At 41.3% G+C, this 18,022-nt stretch overlaps 1 protein-coding gene across 1 annotated transcript; it reads left to right on the plus strand.

Annotated features, from left to right (window-relative positions):
* The first annotated feature begins 2,056 nt into the window (after positions 1-2,056).
* LOC146364773 (PAN2-PAN3 deadenylation complex catalytic subunit PAN2-like) lies at positions 2,057-9,569 on the plus strand. The gene is made up of 22 exons (XM_084918263.1): positions 2,057-2,705; positions 2,799-2,968; positions 3,057-3,174; positions 3,296-3,373; positions 3,451-3,706; positions 3,848-4,136; positions 4,346-4,442; positions 4,569-4,679; positions 4,811-4,930; positions 5,024-5,152; positions 5,268-5,467; positions 5,593-5,735; positions 5,912-6,018; positions 6,115-6,213; positions 6,319-6,447; positions 6,704-6,841; positions 6,930-6,989; positions 7,080-7,328; positions 7,464-7,607; positions 7,706-7,885; positions 7,992-8,085; positions 8,425-9,569. The coding sequence occupies exons 1-22, from the start codon at positions 2,439-2,441 to the stop codon at positions 8,616-8,618; spliced, it is 3,372 nt and encodes a 1,123-aa protein (XP_084774389.1). The 5' UTR covers positions 2,057-2,438; the 3' UTR covers positions 8,619-9,569.
* The last annotated feature ends 8,453 nt before the right edge of the window (positions 9,570-18,022 follow it).

Below are 18,022 nucleotides of genomic sequence, written 5' to 3' on the forward strand. Positions count from 1 at the left end.
TCGACCCATAATTGAAATTGGAGCGATTTTCGTCTACTTCGTTTTTTTCTTTTCTTCTCTCAGTCAAAACATAACCACGATATTCAAATATCAAAATGCAGCTGTTAGTGTGACCTTGTCGGTGTCAGACTTCAGTAAGACACAGCCTCACACAGCCTGCAGAAAATAACGAGCAATTTGCGCAGTTACTTTGCTACACTACTCTCGTGCTCTGGGGGGCCTGTAGATGTCTGGGGCCTTGATCTCCTCCATTCCTGCTTCATGTCCTGGGGGGCAGGGCTCCCCACACCTACTATTAGACAGTTACACGGCTCAGGTTGTGTCAAACCAGCAAGTAAAAACATTTTTGAGACACTAGAGGATGTTACCCTTCAGAGGTCCTAAATGTACTAAATGTAATTGATAAATATAAGTTATTAGCCAGTAAATGACTTGGCAATGTTCGTGTAATACAAATATATGTATTTTATTTTTCCTGGAGGGCAGTCATTTTTAAAAACAAGATGGCAGCTGCAGTGTAAGTCAGACTGTGAAATAAAAGATCAAAGAAGACTTAAACAGTATTTAAATATTCAGGCTTTTTCAACATTTAGACAAATTGTGTTTGAAATTCAAACTAATCTGCTGCACACTTTCTCTAACTCTGCTGCCACAAGGACAGATACAGGAAGTCGCTCAAACCACATGAAACTAATCTTTATAGTATTTGTTTTATTTTACTCCAGGAGCAAAAGATGTTTTCCAAAAATGGGACAAACTGTTGTTTAATTTTATGGTTGGTGTGGTCCTGAGAGTCGTTGAGCTTGTCTTTGTTTTTAGGGTCACAGGTTTCAAGCTGGTAATCAAGGTGTGAATCAGAAGGGTTAAATGAGCCCCGCCTGGTCTCCAACAAGCCTGCCCCATAAAGGACTTTTTCTTTTGTTTCGGCCCAATTCATGTCTGTGGATCTTTTCTTTGTTAGTAACACTAAACATGTTAAAAGCTGAATTAAGGCTACACAGGGTTTATTTTCCTGAGTTAAATTCTTTGCTAAAAAAGTTAAAAAGCTTAAATTTTCATGTTCTATTGCTGTGACACGGGTGAGTGGGTCAAACGTGAAACAGGAAGTTGACCCAGAAAAGCACAGGCTGAGGAAAATGACTTAAGTGTCTTTATTGTAAGATCATAAACTTGTTATAGCTAGTTTGTTGAATAAACCACTGATGGAAACAGGAACATGATGAAATCAATAAAAGTGCTCATTTTTGTGTTTTTGAATGTTGGTTGTCATTTATTTTATTCACACAAATGCAGTTTGGACAAGTGCTGATGGTCCTTTGTTAATTAAAACCAAACAATCACCATTCCAAGGTTAATCAATACCACTGAAACAGATAACAGACAATAGCTGAAAATATCTTTAATCAACAGTCAACTATCAGCTTCAATTGAACTGACTCAACCAATGAGGGCATCAAATTTGGATTATATGGTTTCAGCTAGGGCTCAACCAAAAGTTGTATTTTTCATTAATTGGATGAGAAAATAAAACCTGTAAAGTTTAAAACTTTAATTTTATTTAATCAATGTTGAACTCTGAGATTAATCCAGTCAATTTTTATTTTAATTGTTACTGAAATGTTGAATTCACCGCTGATGATAATGTTTTTCATCTATATGGATCCATTTCCACAACTTTTTGATCACCACTTCAGAACAACAACTACCTGGATACACAGGATGAAGACTGAACTCTGACATTAATCCAGTGAATTTTAACAACAGTCACGCTAAAGGACCATTTGATTGATTAAATCATGGTTAGTTTGTTACAATATGTGTAACATAACTGTCGTCCAACATGCAGCAAATTTGTTGGAGAAGCTCAGAAGACTCAAACTCAACATCTGGTGCATCTCGGACACCAAGGAATTTAGTGCTTTTGACGACCTGTTGACGACGGCTGTTAATCAAGGTGTGGATTAAGCGTGCTAAACGAGGTCCTCCCAGTCTGATCAAACTCATTATCTTGGTGCAATTCAGAAACAACACGCTCAGGCAAAAACTGGGTCAACCCCCCTCTGACACCTTAATGCGGGCTTAATGATGACACGATGCCCACGTCTCCCAAAGAATTCACACCTGTATTCATGTAAACTCAGCCACACCCACCTTGATTCAGACCCTGAAACCTGTGAGCCTAACGTTTAATGCAGGGACAGTCAACGACTCTTAGGACCGCCTTGAATCCCAGTGGAGGTTAAATACGTGGCTCTCTCCATCAGACTTTAGATCTGGACTCCAGTTTTCTTCATTTCAAGAGATCAGGATTAAACCTGCAAGTACTACTATTTACAGAAGTTCCAGTTCCTCTGCAGGCTGATTTAGCTGAACTCAAGAAGATTTTTGAAGCTCTCAACAAAAGATTAGGTGAATACTGGGCCAACCATCACAGGACTATGAACTCTCTTCACTGGACTCCTCACTGGTCTCCTCAGTGGACTCCTGGGGGACTGGAGCCCACCATGAACTCATATCTGAATCCAAACCTCCACCAAGACGTGAGAATGTACACACAGGAGCTGGCTGTGACCGTTCCTAAACCTGTGCACGTAAGGAAGGGGATTTTTTCTGAGCTGCACAGTAAAGTTTCAGAAGCTGGCATCCCCGTCACTGCAACACATTTTGACCTGCAGCGGGAAATGCTCTGGATGGGAAACTACACGGTAAGAGCCAAAATGATGCTTCAGCAGAGTTTGTTTCTTCTACATTCACCTTAAACTTTGCACTGTTTAATAATATTTGTGCTCTTCTCTTAGGGTCATGTAAAATCCTTCCTTGGACCTACGATGGCACGCTACTCTTCTTTCCAAGTGCACGCAACTGATGCCATCAGACACATGCAGAGTTTGGACACAGGCATGCTGTTCCTTTCTGAGTGCAACCTCAGATGTTACACTCGTGGAGGCCTCGTCATGTTTGATTATCGGTAAGTGTTACATTGACTGTTGATGACCTGAAGCTGTGAAATTATTCCTTATGTTATTGAATTAATGGCAATTTTTGGTGCTTTGCAGGATGGAAGAAGGAGCTGATATGCACAGTCTCCTCATGACTGATAACATGCTGCTCATGGGGGGATTACAAAACTATGTGGTTGAAGTTGACATGAACACACTTCAAGAAACTCAAAAAGTAAGACACCAGGCTTATGTTTATCAAAATCCACAACTATCTATGCTTACACCACTGGCACATCATACAACTGACTTCACAGCGAGTGTCTGACTGTCTGCTGTCTCGATTGTCCTTCCAGTTCACAGTGGAGGCACCTGGAGTGACAATAATGCGTCAGACCAATCGTTTCTTCGTCTTTGGGCACCCTTCTGGCAAAGTAAGTATCCCCTGATTGCATCAGTTTGACGAGGTTTGGTTTATATCTCTCTAACACTGACCCTCTGCTGATAACAGGTGACCCTTCGAGACTTGCGCACATTTAGGACACAAAAGTTTGACGCATTTCCTGGTGGCCTGTCAGACTTTGATGTTCACGGAAACCTTTTGGCTGTGAGTGGGTTCTCCAGCCGAGGGCTGAATGAACGTTTCCTCATGGTGTATGACCTCCGCATGATGCGAGCTGCAACCCCCCTTTGGGTGCATGTGGATCCCTTCTTCGTGCGCTTCATTCCTACCTACACGTCACGGCTCGCAATCATCTCACAGACAGGTATGAAGCTGGCTACAGGATTCTTTAGTCCAGTTTTCTGTAGCATAGTCTTACTATGTTTGGCCAAAAAATGTGACACACAATTTCTTTGTGTGATTTGTGGCTTTGCTATAACTGCCTGCATTCTGTGTCTTTTTCCAGGTGAGTGTCAGTTCTGTGAGCCCACTGGCCTCGCCAACGTGGCGGATATTTTCCACGTCAACACAAACGGCCACTTTCTCACAAGTTTTGAGGTCTCATCCAGCAAACAAGCCTTAGCCTTTGGAGATTCGGGGGGATGTGTGCGTCTCTGGTCCGATACTCGGGACGTTATGTTTAACGTCTACTCCAGAGAGCCCTGCGTTGTGGATGCACAGCCTCAGCTGACCTGGAATCATAACCTGCAGCCCTGCTCTCCCATCCCCACTGCCCAGGCTACACCCAGCTCAAGGTAACACAATCACTAACGAGACTGAAGAGTTTGCATTAGAGCGTTCATAAATATTGTTGTCAGATTCAATAAAAGTTTGTAAGATAATGTCGAGTCTTCCCCAGTTGATATAAATGGTTTGCTCAATATTTTAAAAGCAGTTCTCAAAATTAGAGTCTCATGTAGTTCCCATTAAAGGTTTCCATCTAAAACATGTTTCTTTTCAACAGATGGGCTCCTGGGATGGACCCAGAAATCCCACAAACTATTGAAACTGTTGGCTTCAACAGTTATGTGGAAAATCCTTACGCCTGCCCCTGTAACCAGGTATGTAAAAAACTTGTTGCTCTTTTAAACTGTCATTTTTACAATATTGTAATAAATTTACAAAAAAAGTTAAACCCATCTCCACGTGGTGTATTTTAAGTTTTTTCCCCTGTTTGTTGTTTGCAGGTCCCTGCAAATAAAGAAGGGACACCTGGTTATTACAACCACGTCCCTGAATCTCCAGCAGAGAGTGATGAAGAGCCGCTCCTTCACACTGTTCCCGAAAAGTACAGAAAGGTTGGACTTGCTATGTTTCACCCTGGTGTTCATAGAGATACAGTTAATTATGATATGTAACAATTTCTAGAGTGTTGCTACAAGCTTTGATTTCCAAAACATGTGACAAAGATGTGTTTGTTGTGCTTCAGGTGACAATTAAATACTCTAAACGTGGACGGGAAGATTTTGACTTCAAACATTACAACAGGACCTTGTTTGCTGGCCTGGAGCCGCAGATTCCCAACGCCTACTGTAACTGCATGATCCAGGTAAGAAGCTGAAGATTCACAATGTGTACATTTAATTTTTAATATGAGACAATTTGTCAAATGTTCCATGGGTCTTTTATGTTTGCATCTTAGGTGTTATACTTCCTGGAGCCAGTTCGCTGCCTTGTTCAGAATCATTTGTGCCACAAGGAGTTTTGTTTGGCTTGTGAACTCGGCTTCCTCTTCCACATGTTGGATTTGTCACAAGGAGATCCATGTCAGGTAAGTTTCTTTCTTTCTTTTTTTTTTCAATCTGTTGGGGATTGCAAGGCTCTTACTTTGAAATCTCATTTTGTTGTGACTGCCCAAAGTAACCTCTAATGTCTTCTTCCTTAAGGCCAGCAACTTCCTCAGAGCACTTCGAAACGTCCCTGAAGCCAAAGAGATGGGCCTGATACTCTCAAACTGTGAGGAGACGACAGGAACAGTCGAGCTAGGTCGCATAATCCAGAGATGGAATCACTTCATCCTCTACCAGCTCTTCCAGGAGACACAGGAGCAGGAGGATCCACGGGCCTACAGGACGACCAGGAGCAGGTAAAACACATCGTTGTTGACCTGCATTCTTACTGGACACTGTCCCAGTCTTATCATTATGTTTGTTTATAAATGCAGAGTTTTCCTTCTGGTTTCTGAAACTGTGATTTGTGTTTGTGTTGCAGTTCTCTGGGCTCCTCTGGCGACTCTGTCATTAGAGAGCTGTTTTGTTCTGACGTTGAGAACCGCAGCCTGTGTCTCTGTGGCATAGAAACAGTCCACTCCTCCCTCATGTCGCTGTTCAACATGCATTACCCCGACTCTCAAGGTGAGTCTGAGAGCACTGAGAGCATGGATATCTGTGACTGTGAATTACTCTGTCTTTGAAGCTTGAACTATTAATGATTACATAATGGTTTGAATTAATTTAGTTTTTGAATGAGCAGAGGGAAATATCTGCTTGATTTGATGTACACTGATATTCATTGTACTTTGACACTTCAGGAAAAAGAATAAAGGAGCACGACTTTGCTGAGATCCTGAAGAAAAGCATCTGCCTGCAGCAGAGATCTCACACATGGTGTGGAAACTGTGACAAGTATCAGCCCACAGTGAGTTACAGCTTTCATTCACTCATAATGACAAATCATTTATGGTTGATTGTTACCTTTTGTGCAGGGTAATCATTTCTTTGTGTTACACTGTAGGTGCAGACACGCAACATTCAACGTCTCCCAGATGTTTTGGTGATAAACTGTGAGGTGAACAGCAGCAAAGAGGCCGAATTCTGGAAGGTTCAGGCCGAGGTAAGCGACTGATTCACCGTGTTTAAATACAGTTAAAAGAAACAAAGAAACTAATGATTTATGTGTTCATTATTTACATGATTGCCCATGTTTCTGTTTTTATAGTACGCCTTCAACAAATCCATGCAGAAGACAGATCAGGATCAGCGTCACGTGTGGATCCCCGCCACTCTCAAGATGTCCCTCAGCAAAAGTCAGAGACTGGAGATCAGCAGCTGGCCTGAGGGCGAGGAGGTGAGGACTTTAGATTTTCAGCTGATCTTTGCACTTGAAGAAATAATTGAGTAACTTTTCATCACCAAGTTAAAATTTGACTTCAAAATTAAAACCATATTTCCAGGAGCAATATTTTTAAAACATTATTACACTAATCTGTAGATATTGAACTATAGGTTGGTTTTAGTGTTTTTGTTTCTGTAACACATGAATTTCTCAACTTTTGTGCAATGAAAAAGTTTATCTTACAATTATTTGCACTTTCTGTTACTAGTTAAGTGCTGCTGAACAGGCGGAGGGAGCTTCTCTGTATGACTTAGTGGTCACGGTGCCGCACATCCTGGACGCTGGCACGGGTGGTAATCTGGTCGCACACATCAAAGTGGGTGAGACCTACCATCAAAGAAAAGAGGTGAGTGACGCTTAGATAAGAAAAGTTTGACATCTGCTGACTACAAAAAGTTTAATTTTTAACATTCAAAATGATTTTATTATTTCAGGGAGTCTCTCGCCAGCAGTGGTACCTCTTCAATGACTTCCTCATTGAGCCGATTGAGAAGGTAAGGATCCTAGATAAGATTCCTGCTTGTTTATTCATGCTAACTTTAATGTGTGCAGTCATTTAAAAATGTTTCTCCTTTTGTTTTCAGACTGAGGCTGCACAGTTTGATGTGAGCTGGAAAGTGCCAGCCATCCTGTGTTACACCAAGAGAAACTACCACACCAAATACGACCTCCGCAGTGAGTGTCAGCACAATCAGTCTGAAGTCAAATCCGACTTATATCGGACTGAGAAGCAGAGCAAGACATACGCCACTTTCATCCCACTCACAGTCAGTGAGATGCCGCAGGCTGGTGACCTGGTGGGGCTGGACGCTGAGTTTGTAAAGCTCAGTGAGGTAAGTCTGGCATCATTAATTATAATATAGGATTAAAAACAATTTTAAATATTCCTAGTACATATTTTCAGTAGTTCAGCTAATCTGACTCAAGTATTTAAAACAAAATTGACCCCTGAATATGTGCGTTTGCAGGAGGAAGCAGTGCTGCATAGCGGCGGCACCAAATCGACCATCATGCCCAGTCAGATGTCTGTGGCCAGGATCACCTGTGTGAGGGGTCAGGGGCCCAACGAGGGGGTCCCCTTTATCGATGACTACATCTCCACTCAGGAGCAGGTGAGAAGCTGCAGAGAGAAAAGACCACGATGACCTAAAAGAATGAATATATAATGTTTCAAGGATCCACCCGCTAACTTGTCAATTTGTTCTTCCAGGTGGTCGACTATTTGACAAAATACTCTGGAATCGAACCTGGAGACCTGGATGCCACAGTATCATCTAAGCACGTGACCACGCTGAAGTCGACCTACCTGAAGCTACGCTTCCTCATCGATGCAGGAGTTCGCTTCGTCGGCCACGGCCTGCAGAATGACTTTCGTGTCATTAATTTAGTGGTACGTTATTTCATCAGTTTTAAATTTCAAATTAGTTCATATAGTTTAGAGATGTGTTTTTTATAGATGTGCTTTGATTTTAATGTTTTGTTTTTTTTTTCTTAAGGTTCCCAAAGATCAAGTTATTGACACCGTCCACCTCTTCCGATTGCCCTACAAGAGGATGATTTCTCTGAAATTCCTTGCTTGGTATTTTCTTGGTAAGTTAGTAGAAACAAAAAAACAAAATCAAATCCAAATAATCCAAATATGAGTCTGTAATCGAATTAAATCACATTATTACTGTGAGAGGGATTAGGATCCAAATATGTAAACTGGATAATCCGCTCATGTTACTGAAGTCAGTATAGTTCATGATGTTTTAGTTGTCATCAAACCCATCTTGGAATTAAATCTGAACAACAAAGTATTTAGAGGCTTTTTTGAGTTCATGCACTAAAGCATGTGTTAATTCCTCATATCCACACTGTAATCTGAAGCTGAACACTGAAGCTGAACACTCATTTGAATCATTCCTGACCTTTTTTTCATGTCCACAGGCCTCAACATCCAGGGAGAAACCCACGACAGCACGGAGGACTCATGCACGGCCCTGAAGCTTTACAGGAAGTACCTGGAGCTGTATCAGGAAGGAGGGAATCATTACGTGACGAAGGTGCTCTACGAAGTCTACGACAAAGGCTTCCAGCTGAACTGGAAAGTCCCGGATTCGGATGCAAGATGGTCCGTCTGAGTGGACTGAAAGCACTCTCCTTCCACAGGTGCTGCTGTGCTTCCCTCTGTGATGGGACTGTGAGCAACACCATGACCTGAAGATGCTCGGGCTGCTTATTTTGTATCATATTTTATAGTTATTTGCTTTGAGTCAGTGACTCAGTTATTTTTATCATATCTAAATGTAAGCTTTTTATATCAGAGAGGTTTACAGGGGGGAAAGTGATCATTCAAAATATGAATTTGAAGCATTTTGTTTTTGTTTTTAAAAAAGGAAAAAGTCAAAATTGTTGCATGTAAATGAAGTCATCCTGAGCACTGTAAAATGTTTGTTGTTTGATACCAGGAAGTGGAGAATGTGCATGAATCCATGAAAATCTTGATTAAAACAGAATCCAACCACAATGAATTTAGTTTGTTTTTTTTCCGCCAGCTTCTGTGAAATCTGTTGCACTGTTCATTTTCCAGCTAACTTTTTGCAGCTTTCTCAGAATTCAGATCAACGTTCAATTTTTCAAAAGCTGTTATTTCTCTTCTATAAATGACACATTTAGCAAGTTTGAAAAAATTCCACAATATTTCACCTCGAGATCTTTAAAATGCCCTAACTGGTAAGGACTGTGCTTCAAGTGCAGCATTTACAGCCACCACCTTTGAAAAGTAGTAACTATACTTTAATAGACATGCTTCATTTAATAAAGCTTTAAGTCACATTTGAACGATTTTTTGATATAATGGTGCCCTCTGCTGGATGATCTGCACACTCTTACCGTTTCCACATAGTTGTTTTTAAAAGTTTTTGACATTATTTTCATTGTTTTTCGGCTTGTTTTGTTTTGGGAACCATAAAATGAAATTGTTTGAGCTCCTTGTCTGGTCTTACCAACAACTCTACAAGTAAAACTAAACATACAGTTAGTAATGATCCAGGAGATATGTTAAAAATCTACACAACACAGTTATTTCAATGTTCCATGAAAGAATGTGTAAATCTACACAGAGTATAGTAATCCTGTTCAGCTGGATATGTGGAGGTCAGGAATGAATGTGTTGTGTAGTCTCAATAATATTAAAGCAATAGTGTGATCACAATACTGATAACTGGGAGGCTTAAAAACGAGCTATTACAGTCAGAGAAATATTGTAATATCGATAATAATAATAAAATAAATCAAAACGAATATTTTTGTCAATATGTGGCGAGTAAGACAGTCAAGGCCTTTGAACCAATTCAAGGCTCCGAAATCAACAGATTCTGTGAGAGAGAGGAAGCATTTTTTCAGGGATATAAAAGTCCAAAGAAAGCCGTAACCTTTTCCGTGCCAGAGTATTGTTTAAACTTAAAAGTCACTCAGAAGTCACCAAACACTCAGGACTCTTCAGAAGATCGTGAAGTAGACTTATAACACTACGAATGGCTGGTGTGAAGCTGATATCCAGGTCCAGATTTAGTAAGTAGAAATTTCTTTGGGTGATGTACAGTGCGCTAATTCATGTGATTCATATACAAAGATGTAAACATTTAATTTCAACAATTCCCAGCCAAACGCAGCGCAAAGCAGCGGCGTACACATGAGCACATCCGCATCCACAGCAACAACCAACATAACCACAAGTAACAGTAAATAATAAATATTGAATGTTACTGAGCAGTAGTGATGGGATTTCCGGCTCTTTTTAGAGATCCGGCTCTTTCGGCTCGGCTCACTAAAAAGAGCCGGCTCTTTCGGCTCCGAACCGGCTCTTCAGGTTGTTTTGTTGCTTTAATTAATTTATCATTAACAATAATATAAAATTATGCAGAAAAGGAATTACTAATGTAAAAAAAGTGGTTTTATTTATATATGTTTATATATGGCCCCTAGAGACAAAACACGTACAAACTCTAAAGCACATACAAACTCCAAAAAGCACGTACAAACTCCAAAACACATTTCTAGCGTTAACTGAACTTCCAAAACAGAGCTACCCAGATCACTTAAATTACACAATTGAAAGCATGTGTGTATTGTTTGTGTATTTATAGACAAGCACTCATATTTATTCAAATAATTAAAAAAAAAAAGTTCATTTACCTGTTACTACCACACACCAAATCCGGTTGTTGATACTTTCTGGCTTGTGTAGCCACTAGGTAACAAAAGCTCAACACTGCGCCCTAGCATCCTGGAGCACTTCTGTTGTCTTTTGTACGTGATTCTGAGTTTGTACGTGCTTCTGAGGTTTTACGTGTTTTGGAGTTTGTACGTGCTTCTGAGTTTTTACGTGTTTTGGAGTTTGTACATGCTTCGGGGTTTGTACGTGTTTTGGAGTTTGTACGTGCTTTGTCTCTAAGGGCCACCATAAATATACTTTATTTATTCACTCCACATAAAATGTAATAAATAAATCATATAATACAAAAAACAACTATTTACATTTTAAACTTTTAACTATTTAAATTTTCAGCTTTTTCCTTTTAAACAAATTTAACGTGAAACAACACAAAACACTGCAAACCACAACACAATTAAATATAAATTAAAATATTAAAACAAAAAGAAGATGCACATTCTCTGTCATATGGGCCTGCATGATTTCTGAATCCTTTATCATCTGCAACTGAAAATAGTGGATGATTGCTATACCTTTCTAATGTGACGTTGTTGTCCCTCGCTCTTTTTCTCTCTGTAGCAAAGTAACTGCGCGAATTGCTCATTATTTTCTGCAGGCTGTGTGAGGCTGTGTCTTACTGAAGTCTGACACCGACAAGGTCACACTAACAGCTCCATTTTGATATTTGAATATCGTGGTTATGTTTTGACTGAGAGAAGAAAAAAAAACAAAGTAGACGAAAATCGCTCCAATTTCAATTATGGGTCGATCTGTGTGAGGATATTAAAAAAGAAAAGTTCATCTCAGTTTTGCTGTTCCATAAAATATCAGTATTATTTCTGAAGAGCAGAAACGGAGAGACAGAGAGGGAGAACAACATTTTGATCCCAACCCTCATATTTACCTATTAACAAATTTGCTTTTTGGTTGTGCAAACAAACTAAATACAGGTATGTTACTTTTCCTGGAGGGCAGCCATTTTTAAAAACAAGATGGCAGCTGCAGTGTAAGTCAGACTGTGTCAGACCTTCGTCCCATAATGATTCCCTCCTTCCTGATACAGCTCCAGGAACTTCCTGTAAAGCTTCAGGGCCGTGCATGAGTCCTCCGTGCTGTCATGGGTTTCTCCCTGGATGTTGAGGCCTGTGGACATGAAAAAGAATGATCAGAAATTATTCTCCTTTCTTTCTCTCTCACTCTATCTTTCACAAGCTCTTCTGGAAGCTTTGCTGATTTCAAATAACCCTTATCTTCACCTTACACTCTCTTGTTCGTGAGCATGGAAGAGCCTTTGCCTGCCCTGGATCAATTGTTTGGTCTTTTTCACTTATCTTCCTAACTTAAGAAAAAATGAGTATCTGTGTTACATCATTTAGACATATAATGCTTATGAAACTACACATTGTGAATTCAAGAGGGAAATTTGTGTCACACGCTGAAGAGTATTTCATGGTTCTCATGGAGTGGTCACTTTTATCATGAAAGGCAAATGAAACTATGTGGAGAGCAGCATCTGATGAAGGCAGTAGATTCCATGTTGGTTGGTGGAGAGAGATCCTGAAAGACGTCCACTGTTAAAAATAAGCATCAGTGGAGAGACCTGAGTATGGTTTTCATCTAAAGCTAGTCCACCTTCCAGAGGTCGTCTAACTTCCAGGATTATTAATGGTAAACCAAATCAACAGTCAAGTATCTCTTGTCATTAAGTGTATTTTAAATGAAATTCAGCTTTCTGTTGGCTAAACAGCATATAGTACAATTCAGCACCTGGAAACACAACACTTACCAAAGAATCAGTACAGTGGTAGCTTAAGTCAAAGTAAGCCTGCTCAGCACATCTGTGAAACATCCAGCAAAAATCAGCAGCACAATCACATTCAGCCAAAGAAATATGTCTAGTATCTAGTGAACATGGTGGCAGAGTCTTTTTGGTGGCTGCCACTAATCTTTAGGATAACCTCCCCGATTAACATAAGAGCTGTCTGATCATTTTAAGACTCTGTTAGAAATTAGTTTACTCTGACTGGCTTTCAGCTTTAGCTGTTTCAGCTGTTTTATTGACTGTTATGTTTTTATTGTGTATTTCTGTGCATGTTTGTTGATATAGTGATCATAAATGTACATTTTTTTATAGCCTGTACAGCAGGTATTTTAAATGAGCTTAAAAAATAACCCTAGTCTTGACTTCTCACTGAGTAACAAAGGCTTCCCCTTAGAGTTATTTTTCCTGAGCAGTAAAACCTGGGCTGTAAAGAAAACATGGCAGGGAAAAAGAAAAGTGTCTGACTGCTGTCAAGTGCTTTGTTTGTTTGATGTTGTTAGAAGTTTCCAGATCCAGATGCTCCTTCAGTCCCCACAGTCAAACCAACTGAGGCACCTCTGAGAGTTAAAAATGGTCTTTCAATGTGCAGCTGTTCTCAGAGGTGTTACAATAAGGACTTCACCAAGTTCAGTGGAGTTAGAAGTTCACATGAATTTAGCAAGTTAGTTTCAACCTAAATATGATAAACCATGTTCTAACTAAAATGTACAGCTCTACCCTCATCATACGACAGGGAGAAGACACCAAAAACCAATATCACTCACTCATGAAAGGGAACAGTCCATGGAATTTATCTATCAGGGTCAACTCTATTTAGCATCAGTAGGAATTTGAATAATGGAGGAACCTTCATTTGGTTTTAATGTTATTGAAACACAAAAACTCCCAGGGCTTATGTGGCTGGTAAATTAGCCAACTAAATTAGCTAACTATAAAATTCTGGCTTGCAAAAATGATTGCTAGCTAAACCATGTCCTTATATTCTCTGATGCTAACTTGTGTTTTATGCAGTCACCAACACATTGAAATCTTTATGCTGATAGTGACCTATGCAGTATTTAATCAGGTCTCTGATACATGCAAAAAATATAACAAAACAGTGTTATGTATATTTTCTCACTGTTCACTGTCATATCTGTCAATAAAGTACTTGGTTGTGGTTAATATATACTGTGGTTTCCAATAAACCAGGAACTTCAGTTTCCTAGTGAACCTTAAACCAAAGGTTGTGACTTTAACAAACAAATCTATTTTCTGCCCGTGTGCACCGTGTTCACCTTTGGTTTGCTGCAGTTAAACTGCTCCAACAGGAGGACGTTTTTGAACCAGAGCAGAAAAGTTCTAAAGCTGAACGTCCATCTTTTCTCTCTCATATTTTCTTTTTATGTTTCCTGTGTTAAAAACACTACTTCTCAAAAACAGCAGTTAATATTTCCCAGCCGAATTGAACTCTAATCATTGACTAATTAAGGAATCACTGCAGCTACAATGTATTTTTTGGATTTGAAAACTGATGGAAAAAAAAATGTTATGCAATGTTCTAATTGTGTGAGCTGTATGATAGTCAAGAATACACTTAGTGCCTGGAAATACGCCCAGATTTCAAAAATATTTATCTGCTCATTATGGTAAATGGTCTGTATTTGTATAGTGCTTTTCTAGTCCGTAAGGACCCCAAAGCGCTTTACACAACCAGTCATCCACACACACATTCACACACTGGTGATGGCAGCTACATTGTAGCCACAGCCACCCTGGGGCGCACTGACAGAGGCGAGGCTGCCGGACACTGGCGCCACCGGGCCCTCTGACCACCACCAGTAGGTAACGGGTGAAGTGTCTTGCCCAAGGACACAACGACCGAGACTGTCCAAGCCGGGGCTCGAACCAGCAACCTTCTGATTACAAGGCGAACTCCCAACTCTTGAGCCACGATCATTTAGGCCAAATCTTTAAAACGGTGTCATTGCACACACATTTCAATCACACAAATGCAGGATTAATTATTTGCAGTATTTTATCTGATTTATTATGAGAATGTCATGCCTGATCATTTGTACCCACAACATCAAAAATGGGGGCAAAAGGGAGGAGATCGCGTTTAATCGATTATAACACGAGGTCAGAAATATAAGTGCTGACATGAGTAGTGTCCAGTGTTGGGTAAGTTACTTTAAATTAGTAACTTAGTTACATTACTAGTTACTTCTATCAAAAGTAACTCAGTTACTTCAAGTTACTCGTTACTTTCAGAGTAACTTGTTACTAGGGAAAGTAACTTTGGTTTTACTCAGAATTCTCTTGTTAATGTGTTGCTTCTGTAACTGGATACCCAGCAAGATTGCCAGTCTTCTAGCTTGCTTACTTGCCACAAGTGCACTGTGCCACCTACCAATAGAAAGGAAAAAATAATGTGCACATTTCCACGAGAGAAATCCCACGCCTGATTCTATCCTAGCCTGCTTTTTACATCCAACACAAAAACTGCAGTCGTGGTGCTTTCGATTGTACTCAGAACTCGGAAATTCTGCCTTCTGAATAGGAAGATGTAGGTAACACCAGACTGAAGATGAGCTGCATACAGAGCTGGACTGGGACAAAAAAATCGTCCCGGGCATTTTGACTAGAGACCGGCCCACCATTATAGCAAAAATCATAAAGCCTTTGAATGAAAATAAACACTGTTGTGACAGTGATGTACACTGTTCTGATGGTATATATGTATCAATCTATCAATTGTTTGTTGCAAGACTCAGATAATTATTTTTTTAAAAGTGAGACATTTTAAATGAGAATAAGAAAGTATTTCCTTGTGCCCCCCTCTCCCTGTTAATGCCCTACCTGCCCCCCTGGCAACACTTTGCTAGACCCGCCCCTGCACAGTTACCAGCTGTCAGCTACTTAGAAAAGGATCCTGGTGTTATTTGTCTCTCAGAAACAGTTCATCACTTCCCTTCAACTCATTCATGTTAACTAAAAGGTAAACCTGTTTCTCCATCACAGCTCTGATGATTCAGTAAGGACATCTCCTGGTTTCGTCTTCATGTTTCCCTCTCATCACATAACCAAACCGATATCATGACCAGCAGGTTTACAGCTGTGGCTCCAGCAAACATCAGCTGATACTAGAAATGAATATTAAATAAATTCTAACAACAGCTGATCAAGCTTAAAAGTGCTGCTGTTGTTTAGCGCGACATCCGCTGGTCTCCTCTTTCTGGCGCAAAGTGGGCGATAAATAAACAAGAGAGAAAAGCCGATCAGCTGATCATTGATCAGTTTCATGACTGAAGTAGAAACAGGAGAGGGAGGGTGAGAGGATGAGAGAAGAAGAGGCAGCTGTGCAGCAAAGACACAGAATAACTCCAGCTTTGTGTCTTTTTCATTGTAGCTGAAGTCCGGGACAAACTGTTCCTTTTCACCTAAATACGAAACGCGTAATATTTTCTCTGAATACGAGACGATTCCGTTTTTTACGGGATGGTTGGCAACTCTAATAATTAACCTTATGAACAAAATAAAGTTCAACATCAGTAACCAAAGCAGACGTGACGCCAGACCACCAACCTCTGACTCTCTCCCCCACCGATGTAGGAGCGGTGCTGAGCAGGATCAATGTCCACAAGGCTGCAGGTCCCGATGGCATCCCCGGGCGTGTTCTCAGAGCGTGTCCTGGGGAGCTTGCAGGAGTGCTCACAGACATATTCAATCTGTCCTTGGCCCACGCTGTGGTACCGGCCTGCTTCAAATCCACCTCCATCGTCCCGATACCCAAAAACTCCAACCCATCTTGCCTCAATGACTACCGCCCAGTAGCACTCACCCCCATCATCACTAAGTGTTTAGAGCAGCTGGTCCTAGCACACTTCAAATCCTGTCTCCCCCCCACCCTGGACCCCCACCAATTCGCATACCGCCAGAACAGGAGCACAGAGGATGCAGTCTCCATCGCACTGCACTCTGTCCTCTCACACCTGGACAACAACACCACCTACGCCAGAATGCTGTTTATAGACTTCAGTTCAGCATTCAATACAACCCTCCCCTCACAACTCATCAGGAAACTGACAGACCTGGGCATCAGTTCCCTCAAATGGTTACTGGACTTCCTGACCAACCGCCCCCAACATGTCCGGCTGGATAACCGCTGCTCATCTACAATCACGATGAACACCGGTGTACCACAAGGCTGTGTGATGAGCCCTTTCCTCTACTCCCTCTTCACCCACGACTGCAGACCTGCTGATGGTTCCAACACCATCATTAAGTTTGCAGATGACACCACGGTGATTGGCCTCATCAGTGACAACGATGAGGCCGCCTACAGGGAGGAGGTGGATCGTCTGGCTGAGTGGTGCGACAGAAACAACCTGCTGCTTAACACCGAGAAGACCAAGGAGCTCATCGTGGACTACAGGAGGAATGCTGACCCACATCCACCCATCCACATTAAGTGGACGGCTGTGGAGCGTGTGAGCAGCTTCAAGTTCCTGGGAGTCCACATCTCCGAGGATCTCACCTGGACGACCAACTACTCCAAGCTGGTCAAGAAGGCTCACCAGCGCCTCTTCTTCTTGAGGACTCTGAGGAAGAACCACCTGTCCTCAGACATCCTGGTGAACTTCTATCGTTGCACCATCGAGAGCATCCTGACCAACTGTATAACAGTCTGGTACGGGAACTGCTCTGCCTCGGACCGGAAGGCGTTACAGAGGGTCGTGAAAACTGCCCAGCGCATCGCCGGAGCACCACTCCCTGCCATAAAGGACATCTACAGGAAGCGGTGTCTGAAAAGGGCTGGGAAAATCATCAAAGACCCCAGTCACCCATCACATGGACTCTTCACCCTCCTGCCCTCTGGGAGGCGCTACAGGAGCCGCCGGACTAAGACCACCAGGTACCGGAACAGCTTCTTCCCCACAGCTGTCAGACTCTTGAACTCTGCCTCCTGACATCTGACCCACGTTAACACATGGACTGGACATACACACACCACAACCACCTACACACACACACAATGGACAACTGTACCCTCAAACACACAATAATAACATGGACTGAACCACCACTCACAACCACCACTCACAACCACCACTCACAACCACTAGCACTTTATATAGCCTCTGTAAGAATTATATCTTGAGCTTGTGAAAGATAGACTGAGAGAGAAAGAAAGCAGAATAATTTCTGATCATTCTTTTTCATGTCCACAGGCCTCAACATCCAGGGAGAAACCCATGACAGCACGGAGGACTCATGCACGGCCCTGAAGCTTTACAGGAAGTTCCTGGAGCTGTTTCAGGAAGGAGGGAATCATTACGGGACGAAGGTCTGACACAGTCTGACTTACACTGCAGCTGCCATCTTGTTTTTAAAAATGGCTGCCCTCCAGGAAAAGTAACATACCTGTATTTAGTTTGTTTGCACAACCAAAAAGCAAAAACTCAGAAGACCTTTAAATAAAGCATATTTAGGACCTCTGAAATTCAACATCCTCTAGTTTCTCA

Source organism: Perissodus microlepis, chromosome 20 (genome assembly GCF_051167445.1).
Source record: "Perissodus microlepis isolate ML-2025 ecotype Zambia chromosome 20, ASM5116744v1, whole genome shotgun sequence".
In the NCBI taxonomy this organism is placed as follows: domain Eukaryota; kingdom Metazoa; phylum Chordata; class Actinopteri; order Cichliformes; family Cichlidae; genus Perissodus; species Perissodus microlepis.

Coding starts and splice junctions, on each gene's coding strand:
- LOC146364773 (XM_084918263.1), top strand. CDS start 2,439: ATGAACTCTCTTCACTGGACTCCTCACTGGTCTCCTCAGTGGACTCCT. Junction 4,931..5,023: donor ACTGTAACTGCATGATCCAG/GTAAGAAGCTGA, acceptor TTTGCATCTTAG/GTGTTATACTTCCTGGAGCC. Junction 7,886..7,991: donor TTCGTGTCATTAATTTAGTG/GTACGTTATTTC, acceptor TTTTTTCTTAAG/GTTCCCAAAGATCAAGTTAT.